This window comes from Thalassophryne amazonica, chromosome 13 (genome assembly GCF_902500255.1).
Source record: "Thalassophryne amazonica chromosome 13, fThaAma1.1, whole genome shotgun sequence".
In the NCBI taxonomy this organism is placed as follows: Eukaryota; Metazoa; Chordata; class Actinopteri; order Batrachoidiformes; family Batrachoididae; genus Thalassophryne; species Thalassophryne amazonica.
In genome coordinates this window covers 53,727,306-53,739,461 of record NC_047115.1, presented here as the reverse complement: position 1 = coordinate 53,739,461, position 12,156 = coordinate 53,727,306, and the positions used below count along the sequence as shown (strand labels likewise).

General features: G+C 40.0%; 1 protein-coding gene across 1 annotated transcript in view; it reads left to right on the top strand.

Moving 5' to 3' along the window:
- Window positions 1-8,656, top strand: part of gclc (glutamate-cysteine ligase, catalytic subunit) — a 32,288-nt gene extending 23,632 nt beyond the window's left edge. The window contains exons 5-16 of the mRNA XM_034184539.1: window positions 88-146; window positions 2,639-2,775; window positions 2,936-3,010; window positions 3,243-3,359; window positions 5,480-5,618; window positions 6,790-6,902; window positions 6,986-7,078; window positions 7,154-7,258; window positions 7,400-7,481; window positions 7,562-7,671; window positions 7,761-7,881; window positions 7,971-8,656. Coding sequence (XP_034040430.1) covers window positions 88-146; window positions 2,639-2,775; window positions 2,936-3,010; window positions 3,243-3,359; window positions 5,480-5,618; window positions 6,790-6,902; window positions 6,986-7,078; window positions 7,154-7,258; window positions 7,400-7,481; window positions 7,562-7,671; window positions 7,761-7,881; window positions 7,971-8,152 — 1,333 coding nt within the window. The 3' untranslated portion in view covers window positions 8,153-8,656. The remainder of the gene's footprint in view (window positions 1-87; window positions 147-2,638; window positions 2,776-2,935; window positions 3,011-3,242; window positions 3,360-5,479; window positions 5,619-6,789; window positions 6,903-6,985; window positions 7,079-7,153; window positions 7,259-7,399; window positions 7,482-7,561; window positions 7,672-7,760; window positions 7,882-7,970) is intronic.
- Window positions 8,657-12,156: the final 3,500 nt, after the last annotated feature.

The following is a 12,156-nucleotide window of genomic DNA, read 5'->3' as shown; positions in this document are numbered from 1 at the left end:
AAGAACTCTAATAAACAAATATATGTATAAAATACGCTACATTTCTGCTGTCTGTTCTCACATGACATTCGTGCTTTCTTTCTTCAGCACTCTTACAAGAAACATTCGTCATAGAAGAGGAGAGAAAGTTGTCATTAATGTGCCAAGTAAGTGTTAATATATAGCTGGATGAGGAATATCAATCAGTTAATTAAATTTGTTCTCAGGAAATAGATTGGGTCATTGTAGGGTTTTTTTTCTTCTTTTTAACACATGAAATTGACAGGGCTGTGAAAACTCCGGATCTGCGGGATTCCGCGGATTTCATCATGGGCCAGGGTGGGTGGGTGGTGGTATGTAGTGATGTACTCTTTAATCATGATCGTTACTGAGTTTTTAAATGCTTATCGCAAAGCGTTCTTTTTTTTTTTTTTACGACATCATTCAAGTTTTATAAGTCCGCGGACACTGATCTGTGTGTTACAGATACAAATTCAGTTTCCTCAGATCCGCGGAGTTTCGAGGAGGGAAAATGCCACTCAAGCCTGGCTGTTAGAACAGTTGTCATAAAGTGGGACTGGTTGGTTGCTGTGGTGACACTATGTGGCTCCTGTGCGAAGCTTAGCTACACGTAGCATGTGGACATCAGCAAACTTTTGAACTTTCAAGTTTTTAAAGAAGATTTTGCAGCATGTCTGTGTCACGGACTGACATCAGACAGAGCGAAGATGGTGAGAAAGACGGTTTGAAAAAGTGTGATAAGGACAAGAATCCGTGGAATTGTTGCTTGGCTTCATGAACACACCTGAAAGATAAACGGAAAAGCGAACTGGTAAGAATTTTTTTTCTCTCTGGAAAATAAACATTGTGCTGTTTCAAACAGGATTTCAGAAAAGATTGTGTTGCCTTTTTTTTTTCTTTCATTAATCTAGACTTTCTTTCATTAAAAAAAAATACATTGTGGCTTTGAATGAATTTAGGCTACATGAATTTACACAGCAATGTAAATGAGTTTTTATTAACTCATTGATTGCCAGCCATTTTCAAAGTTCAGAACATTCCAGTGCCAGGATTTTTCAGCATTTGAGTGTTTTTTCAAGACCCATAGAAAATTGAGTTCTATGTCCACGTCAACAACAAACATACCAAAAGAAACTTCAGACTTTCCTTTATCATCAGAAGAAAACCGTTTGTTTGTACCTCTTTCCATTCTTTAGTAATTGTCTGCAGAACATGGGTGGGTATCACTAAAATGCTGATTTCTGACAAAAAAACAGAAAATTGGCTTTTTGTGACAAGCAACATTTCAAGGAGAAAATGTCTTTGATTATAATTGTTTTTTGCTTCAGTGACATCTCAAACATTATGAAAAGTGATCCTATTGTATAATGCACCAAAAAATTAAAAAAACGTCAGGGGAGGGACTCCGTCTGTCTCTTCTCTCGGCGGCGCGTCTTTTCCCTCTGGCTCCCGCGTATCGGACCTTTGTATTTTTTTTTCAAAAACCTGATGGATTTGAATCACGTTTGCTTGAATGAGCCTGTTGATTTGCGTCATTTGCTTGTAAGCAGGCCTTTGTGTGAGGTGTGTGTCGTGCGCTCGGCGTTTTTTCATTCCAAGGAAAAAGACGGAACGACTGGAGCAGCGCGACTGCATCGCAGTTTGACAGACAGCCAGGTGGAAACCAGTCGGATTAGGAGTGGTACAACCGTCAGACGTCCGCACAACGGTGGAGAGCGAGCCGCGCTCCGGTCCGCACTCACACTGCTACCACCCACAGAATGGGTTCCCTTGTGATTACAACTCTAATTTTTTTACACAAGCTAGATCAGCTGATTACCCCCCACCCCCCCCCCCCTAAAAAAAAATGTAATTGGCGCAATAACGCGTCTTTGGCGCTGAGCGTTACTATCTGAAAAGACGCGTTTAAGCGTCAGTGGCACTCAATGAGTTAATGTAGACTTTTTTCATGGGAAAAAAGACACTGGCTTTGTGTGGATTTACAGGAATTTACACAAGAATGTGTGGCTTTTTATTATAAGGTATGTTATTGATATTTTACCATGATTTTTAAAATATTCTACAATCTTTAGCTGTGGTTTTTGACATGGTTTAACAGTCTTTTCAGTCTTCATGAATTTCATGTAGTTTAATTGTTCTGAGTTAATGCATAAGTTGGTTTATAATTAAAAGGAAAATCATTCCAGGTCCTACTTCCATGTCATATTCTGTTATTTCAACATCATCATTGATGGTTCAAATGGAAGGTTGAATCTAGGCTCATTTAATATGCACTCATTTTGAGATTTGTTCTTCCAGGAGATGTTGAAAATGTATCAGATGAAAATTTAATTTTGTTTCTGGGGCCCCACAAGGCCCTTGACCCCGGTTCCTGGGGGGCTGCGCACCCCAGACCCCCTGCGAATTTTCCTCGGATTTCATAATTTTCATTTCACAGCCCTGAATTGAAAAACATCTGTCATAACCCAGTGCCGTGCACATGCAGTGTACAGATTTATGTTTGAACAGTTTCCCATTTTAATATAGTTGGGGTAGATGTGAGTACAGTCTACAAAGTGTAGATAATACTGCATTGGTAATCGCAAAGGACTTTTCTTTTTACCGTAATTAATCCATAAATATGGTCATTTATTTCCAGTCTTCAAAGATAAATGCACTCCTTCTCCATTTGTGGAGGAGTTTCCTGAGGATGATGGTGAAGCAGCCAGAGCGGCTCTGCCTGACCACATTTATATGGACGCCATGGGCTTTGGCATGGGCAACTGCTGTCTTCAGGTACTGAGGGGCTGCTGTGTTGGCTGAAAATGTCTCATTGTCCCAGTTGATCCTTGTGCTTTCTGTCAATCTGGACTTGAGTTTTGCACAACTGCAATTTCACAGTGTGAATAAGTAATTTATAAATGCACTTCAGCCTCTTTTATTGTTCTTTCTGCAGGTTACATTCCAAGCTTGTAGCATTGATGAGGCAAGATATCTTTATGACCAACTAGCCACTTTCTGCCCCATTGTGGTACGTAAAGAAGTAAAGCCTGATATTATGTACCTGTTCAGACATAATCCCATATTTAATTAATCAAAGTAAAGATTTACGTGAAATCATGCTGCCAACACAGAAGCCATTTGTCACCATGTGTATCTGTAGTCCAAACCAAAATTGCATGTTTTGAATCTAAAACCTGCATGTTGCTGTAACCATAGAGCCCTAAACAGCATTGTGTGAAACCTGTTTTTGCCATCTTTAGATGGCACTGAGTGCAGCCTCGCCCTTCTACAGAGGTTATGTGTCGGATATCGATTGTCGCTGGGGAGTTATTTCTGCCTCGGTGGATGACCGGACACAGGAGGAACGTGGACTGAAGGTGAGCAGGTGCTGCTGAAAGATGACACCAGCTTCAAACAAAACATGTCAGTGGCCACAAAAGATGTGGTTCACATTTTAATTCAAATCCCACCTCCATAACTGTATGGGGGGTAAAAAATTATTTTTCTAACTTATGTTTTAAGTCATAAAGTTCTGTATAATTAGGGGCATGGCTGCTTTGAATGACAGCAATGTGGCTGCTCACTGTTGTGGGGACTGACTGTCTTTTTGTAGTATTTTATCACAAACACCTAGAATAATATGACTTGTCGTGTGGTGAAACATCTAGCCAGGTCATCTAAGATGTCCCTGCTGCAATATTCACACTGAGTGAAATTATCGTGGTATATAATGTACACGAATGACGTTATCACTTTTAGCAGCTATTGGTAGCCTGATCCATTAGATCCTATTAATGCAGGACTGTTGAGAAATAAGCGGCTCATAACTTTTATTGTCCACACCAACGTAAATCGTTTAGAACCTCTGCTCAGTCCTCAGAAAGAAGATTTAATAAACACCCAAACCCAGGTTAGTCTGTTAGCTTAGGTGGTTTGAGAGGGTACGTGTTCAGGCTTCTTTCATCACACACTGAGCCACCCACACTCCACCCCTTTATGTATTAATGAGTTCATCATGAATCCGTGCTGCCATCATAGCTACGCCCAGATATGAGCTTTATATGGGTTGTTAGAAAACCTGGGTGACATCACGTAGGCTTTGTCCAGGATATGCATGTGTACACTCTATGGTTGTAGCTCATTTCTTCACAGTACACAGTGTGTGCAGCTGTTCCTTTGTAATTTATGTTTTATTGTTAATTTATTTGTTTTAATGTTGTTTTTATAAAGCACTGTGAAATTTCGCATCACAGCACTTTATAAATGGTTATTATCAATTATGATGGTTGTTGTGATGCTGATGATGCAGGGAGTACACATTGTGAGTCTCCCCAAGTAACACATGTTTGACACAGCCATTCCAGAGAAGCCCAAAGAGCTTTATTTGCTAAATTCTGGATTCCATTTGAACTAATGCCAGAAACATTGCCAACAAAATGTTGTGTATCAGTTGTGAACGACGTACTTTGAGGAGAATGCTAAGGACCCCTTCACACACAGTCCAAATTTTAGACGACGTCTGATCAATTACAACGAAACAACTCTAAATTAGTGCACCACGAGACATCGCACCGACGGGCAGGCGTGCACGAACCCGGTGCAAGAGTTTATACATGCGCCGGTGTCTTTTGAGCAGGAAAAGTGCCAGGTGCAGCACATGGCGCCGCTTATGTGGAAGAAATAAAAACTAGCCGGTACCTGTGGGATCGCATTGTGCCGCTTATGTGAAATAAAAAAAGAAAAAGCAAAAACACATCACCTGGGATGCAAACTCACACCTTTCAAAAGCTCTGATTGCTAGTCAGTGACTTTACCACTGAGCTAGAGCTGTTCTTTGAAAGCTGCGGGAAGCTGCCTCATATCAGGAAGGACATGGAAGTATTACCAAAAAAAAAAAAAATCCCACATCATATAAAAACACTGCATTTATCAAGCGAGCAATAGAAATATGATCCATCTGTTCCTCTGGTGATGACCCATGGTCACAGACGGCCATGAAATGACATGAATGAAAAGCAGTGTGCTCTGATGTCCAAACTTCGCACTATGTGTGAAGGGGCCCTAAAATTTCTGAAAATGAAAAATTTTGAAAAGGTTTGTAATTCTGATACTAATTCAGCTGCATCTTAAAAATGATGATGATAAAAGTCCAGGCATGAAGTAGTTTTGACTTCAGTGTGTTTTTCTTTCAAACTAGGAGAACTGCCTGTACCTTACAGGACTGCAAGTACTTATTATTTTCATTGAGCATTCTATTTACTTTTGATTAATCATTGAGTCGATAAAGGCACTTTAAAAATGTTTGCACATGGAAACACAGTCTTCAGAGTGCAATCAAAGGCTGGTCAATATTGTCATGACAACACTTATCTGGAACAGTTGTTGACAATTCTACAGGCATTCTCTGTTCCTGCCCAGCCATTGTTATTTCCAGGTTTCAGTTGAGTCCTTGTTATAATGTTAATAACTATAAAAATATTCTTTCCTCCTTTCGCAGCCTTTGAAAAACAACAAATACAGAATCTTCAAATCAAGGTATGACTCGATTGACAGCTACTTATCCTGCTGTGGTGAGAAGTACAATGACATCAATTTAACAATCGACGAGGGGATCTACAAGCAGCTGCTCGGCGCAGGTACTGAGAAAGTAAATGTATTAACAGGTATCAGAAATACCAGTTATATCAACAAGTATTTGTCTGCTTGATTGAAAGCTAAGAATGTTTGAATATATTAAAGGAGAAGTTCATGCTAATTATTAAAACTGTTCCTTCATTCAGCCTTTGCTGTACTCACCTTTGATAGTTGCATCATATGAAAGAAGTCACATTTTTCTTCTTGTACTTATTTTCCTTATAAAAGGAAATGTCATTAGAGCTCTAAATTGATGCAGAAACATCTTTTCCTGAACATTAATATTGTACTGTGTGTTTATTAATATATTGGTGTATTTTATGAGTACTTAAAACTTATTTTGCTGTTTATTGAACCACCCCAAGATGGATTGGTAACCCGGTGTCGCCGACCGGGTCCGCAAAAAATTGGTTCGCCCTGCCTTCACTGTGCATGCATCATTTCAGAGCGTCAGCAGCGTCATTTTTGAGCATCACCAGCGCTGCACCAATTCTCACTTCGTTTCTACTTAAAACTGCACTCCCAGTCATCATCTATCTCAGTGACAGATATCTGAAGCTTTTGTACAACAATTGTTTCCACATAAATTCAGCATGATTTCATAATAAAAGACAGGAGAGCAATCATAGTGCAACAGCAGCGCGTCTGAGACTGACTCTCTGACTCTCTACACCCAAAGCAACCAAAGGGAAAAATGTGATTATTAACCTCTTAAATCATTCTAAAGTCAGTTTTAAGTAGAAACGAAGAGATAATCGGTGAATCACTGCTGATGCTCCGAAATGATGCATGGGCAGTGACGGCAGGGTGGATTGATTTTTAGGGGGGCCGTTCGTTCGGCAACACTGGCACTACAGCCACTGTAAACATGTTGACCAGTACAATCTTCCAAGGTTGGTAAAGGGTTTTTGTACACCCATATATTAGAGAGGAAATAATACTTTTGTCTGGCCATATTTTTTGTTCAACTGTTTTATGGGAATTTGCTTAACTTTTTTTTTTATTATTATTATTATTATTATTATTATTATTATTACTTGCCATTGTCAAAGTTGAGTAGAGCACTTAGACACTTGATTGGTAATATTTTAATATCAGTGGTATCTTTTATTTAAAAAAATAAAAATAAAGCATGACCTGAGAGGGTATTATTCTGTATTGGTGTTTTCACAGGAATTGACAAACTGTTGGCCCAACATATAGCACACCTCTTTATTAGGGATCCGCTTTCCGTCTTTGAAGAGAAAATACATTTGGATGATGAAAACGAGTCCGACCACTTTGAGGTGCAGCTGTCTGCTTTTCTCTGAACCACTAGCGGTGAAGACACGAGACAGGTTTTGTCACAAATTCTCATCGTGTCTTACAGAACCTGCAATCGACAAACTGGCAGACGATGAGATTTAAACCACCTCCTCCAAACTCTGATATTGGCTGGAGAGTTGAGTTCCGCCCCATGGAGGTAATAACTGACTGCACCATTGCAGTTTTGGTTTTATATTTTAACATCTCTAATGAGGCTGTCTGTGTGTTTCAGGTGCAGCTGACCGACTTTGAAAACTCTGCCTACGTGGTGTTTGTCGTTCTGCTCACCAGAGTGATCTTGTCCTACAAGCTGGACTTCCTGATCCCCTTATCGAAGGTAAAAGTGATCACTGTTTAAGTGGTTTAAAAAAATTTTAAAAATACTTGTCAAGATGTTTTGTGGAAGCACCTGAGGCTGCTTTGAAAAGAATTTTTTGTCCTGGGAGTGCTGATACAGAGACTATCTATTGTGCATTAGGTTGATGAGAACATGAAGGTCGCGCAGAAGAGAAACGCTGTCCTTGAAGGCATGTTTTACTTCAGGAAGGACATCTACAAAGGTAAAAAAAAAAAAACCCAGTTGATGAAATGAGTGTTTGCTCAGACTGGAGTAGCTGATGAGTCTTCTGCCCTCTTTCAGGCTGTGTCCCAGTTCTAGACGGAGTCGCCTGTGCTCAGAATGGCTTGGAGCCAGACTGCGGTAACGAGGAATACACGCTGATGAGTATTGACACCATCATCAACGGGAAGGTCGTTAACAACTGAACAACAGATGAATTTTTCCACATTTTTAGGAAAAAAAATTGAAAAACAAGTGCTTTTTAATTTTTGTCCATCAGGAGGGAGTTTTTCAAGGACTTATCCCCATTCTGAACTGCTATCTGGAAAACATGGAGGTTGACGTTGACACCAGGTGCACGATTTTAAACTACCTGAAACTCATCAAGAAACGTGCCTCAGGTATCTCCAGTTTAAAACCAAGACGACAGAATCACATTTTGCAGAATGTATGTGTGCTGTGGCTGGAAAACCTTTAACTTGTGTAACAGGTGAGCTGATGACCATGGCAAAGTGGATGCGGGAGTTTGTTGCCAGTCACCCTGAGTACAAGCAGGACAGTGTCATAACCGACAAGATCAACTACGACTTTTTCCGAAAGTGCGACAGGATTGGAAAAGGTGAAGAGCCATGCCCCGAGCTCATCGGAAACCCTGTGAATAAGGTCAAATGAAGGGGGGAAAATATATAATTTTACACAGAATGGTAGAAGGAAAGACCAAATGTTTGGCTCAGAATGACAGCTGTCCACTTTTAAGCATTTGTATGTTGGAAAGAACACGGCTGCATTGTGTGTGTGTATATACTGTATCAGATTTTTATGATTACAAAATTATTTTAATAGGGTTATGTCATGCAAAATACTATATAATAGAAATGAGATATGTATTTATTTTTCTCTGGAAATTGGGTCTGCGTACGAGTGTTCTGACAGTTGTACAATAATCTGCTTTTAATCTCAAGATCTGTAAATATGTCTCCTCTTTAAAACATCAACTTTTTTCATTGCTGGATGTGAGCTTTCTTCATTCTTGGCAGAATTGTTCTTCTCCCGTCTCCAATAAGTGACTGTTTACGGTGCTGATACTGTGGTGGGACTTTGAAGACTGTGCTGATCAATTGCTGTTTGTCATGTGATGCTGCGTTCAATAAATGTACAGCAGTAAACTGTTTCTGCCAGCTGTGACAGATGGTTTGCTTTACTGCAGGATTCTTTTCTGTGTAATGCAGTTGAATTCCTTGTCAAATATTTTGTCATCAAAAAAAAAAATCATCCATGAAGTCAGATGTGGTTGGTTTCCATCAGTCATTGGGTAGTGTGATCAGTGTTTCGCTGACACAGCCACAGGAAGACGTTTGCCCTTTAATTTAAATCCTGTGTCTGTAAGATGTGACAGTTGTGTCAGCAGTGAAAATGTTTGTCAGATTGTAACAAAACTAAAAGAACTACTTAAGCATTCATGTCCAATGATGAAGTACAGCATTTTTGCATGCTGTCAACCCTGTGGTAGCTTTGCTCTCTTTGTGCCAAGAGGTCAAAGGTCACACTGTGATCATGAACAGAACTCCTTCAGTAAGCATGAGCTGATTTTCTGAATACCAGAAAGTCTTACCTTAAGAATGACAGGTTTCATCCACATGATGGCGGTATTGGCGCACGGCTGTGCTGAAGTGACAGTTTGACGTGCCAGAACCAAATTCTTCTACAAGTGAAGTTAAAACAAACCAAGAGCTAGGATTCAGGTTGAGACTGCTGTGTGCTTAGTAGCATAATGAAAAATTACAAAATTCAGTTATGACTTGTGTTAAGAACACACTTAAAATTGGCTGCTGGTTCTACTCTGAGTAGGGGAGACCAGGGTTAGATCCAAGTCAGCTGAAGGCTTTAATCAGAAAAGGTTTGGGGCTCAAAGTCATATCTTCTGGTGTCTTCATTTTATGCCAGCTCATCTTTGTATCTGGCCTGACAGAGATTAATCAGGGAGGGTACAAATCGTGCAGAATTACAATAACTCTTTTCACTCTTTGCTTTCACCCAAGGACCCAGAGATGTTTCAGTGAATTTAAGGCGGTCAGCATCTTACCAGTCGATCTTGGAGAAATTTCAAGTCTTCTTTTAAAGAAAATCCTCCTCTATACCACTTCATCATGAAGCTGTATACAGTACATCATGTTTCCATATTTTATGTTACAGCCTTTATTTTTCCATCACAATTCTACACACAATACCCCATAACTATGAAAAAAATGTTTTTTAATTAAGATCTTTGCAAATTTATTCAAAAACAAAATGAACTCATGTACGCAAGTGTTCACCACCTTTGCCAATGGCTGTTTCCACTGATCACCCTTGACATGTTTCTACTGCTTAATTGAAGTTCACCTGAGGTAAATTCAGTTGATTGGACATGATTTGGAAAGACACAGCTACATATTAACCTACAGTTAATAAGGTTTTAAAAAGGAATAGTTGGCACCGTGTGCCATGCTTAGTTATGTTACAAGGTAACATATTTCACATGTCATAGAATCCAATACATGTTGGCGTTGTTTGATCTTTTACTTTGGAGACCAAGAATTCATCATGGTCAAAACTATTCTATTTATTAATCCAATCAGCTTAACCAATAATTTGCTTCAATTTTAACCAAACTTGGCGCAACTTTTTTTTTTTTTAACCCTGAAATGAAATTGACCTTTGCCACCATTTTTCTTGTTTTTACCCCATAAAGCTGTAGAATTCAGTCATAGATGGTCCAAACTATATCTTTTTGGAATCATTATGATCAGTGCTAAAATGCACATGTGTAGGTCAGTATACTTGTATAAACATCCAGCCGGTCTGGCAGTTCCCCTTTCTCTGATCAGCTGTTATCAGTGAAGCATATGATTTGGGAGTCTTCAAATCAAGATTCAAGAATTCACTGCATTTTTCATTTATTTCAATTTGTTTGGATTTGAGGTCTGTGTATTCATACATTCTGTTTCATGATTTGAATTATTTTTGAAACTCCTGCATGTGGTGTACAAAACAAGGACAGGCCTACAAACATTCGTTTGATCTAATCCTTTTAAAAGAATGCCATTTTTGTGTGTAAATTATCCATTTTCTGAAATGAAACGGGTAAGATTTGTAACAGAATTCATGTTTCAGCTACACATAATTTCCTTGTTGCTGCCGCTGGCCATCATCCAAGCCAGAGAGGGGAGCTTCAAACACGAGGGACTTCTGTGACAGCATACTGCAATCTCAGCAATCTCCCAATTTTTGTGCATGCGCAGACTAGAGGATGCACTCAGACTGGGGGAGTGCTGAGACCGTGACACCGGCATGGCTGCATGTAATGTCGTAAGCTGTGCTCCTGGAGAAGCTGGATATGGGCAGGCCTACAGGAGGAGCTGAAAGACCAGGAGCCAAGGGGGCGGCGGTCTGACAGAGGAGACCAGGAGGCACAGAAGGAGAGGGAGCAGGAAAGGAACTGCTAGTAAAGGGGACTCTGTGCATTGAAGGTGAAGTGAACTGAGCGGGGGAGATGGTGCCAAGGGGCTGGTGAAGGCAGGCAGGAAGTGAGCAGGTGGAGGAGGAGTGCAGACTGACTGTGGGCCAGCAGAGGGGCAGCTGCTGCTGCTCGACAGATCTGAAAGACGATAAAAGCATGTTGCTTTGACTATTTTTTGAGACTTTTTTTTTGACACAAATACTCACCCAGGGTTTTAAAAATACACCCACTCTAAGCTGGCTGGATTCAATCTATGAGATCCCCCACAAACGTTCTAAATGCTGGCTCTGCTTTGTCTGCACACACACACACACACACACACAGCTACACTCGGCCAACAGAAAACAGGCATGCAGCTCAACACCAAAGACAACAGGGTAATGTGAGAACAAAAAGAAAAAAAAAATCATTATTACACATGTTTTGACTTTTTACTGTAGACAGTATGAACCCAAGATATTCCATGTTTTGTGTGGTCAAATTAATTTGTTAATATACATCAATTTCTACATTTAAAGCCTGGTAAGACATTCTTTAAAAAGTTGGGACAGGGGGCATTTCAGAGCATGTAATTTTTGGGCCCTTTATAAGAAACAATTTGGGGAATGCTATGTTTCACAGAAAAAAAAAACACCCCTACACAAACAAAGAATGCAATGCACCAGTTTCAGCATCCTTCAAAGAGCCAATATTTTCACACTGTGCAGGCGTATTCCTGCACACCGTAACTCAAGATTCAGAGTAGCTTGAAATGTGGCAGGCCATGAAAAATCTCAGATAAGTGAAGTGAAAGATGGTGAGAATAGTCATAGTCAACCCACAGACCTGCTCCAAAGACTTACACATGATCTTGCTGCAGATAGTGTCTCTGTGCATCGTTCAACCATACAGCGCACTTTGCACAAGGAGATGCTGTATGATGCTGTAATGCAGAGGAAGCCTTTTCTGCGTACACACCACAAACAGTCACTTGAGGTATGCTAAAGCACATTTGGACAAACCAGCTTCATTTTGGAGTAAGGTGCTGTGGAATGATAAAAAAAAATTGAGTTATTTGGACATAACAAGGGGCAGTATGCATGGCTGACAACACAGCATTCCAAGAAAAACACTTGCTACCTACGTACAGTAAAATTTGGAGGTGGTTCCATCATACTGTGGGGCTGTTGTGGCCAGT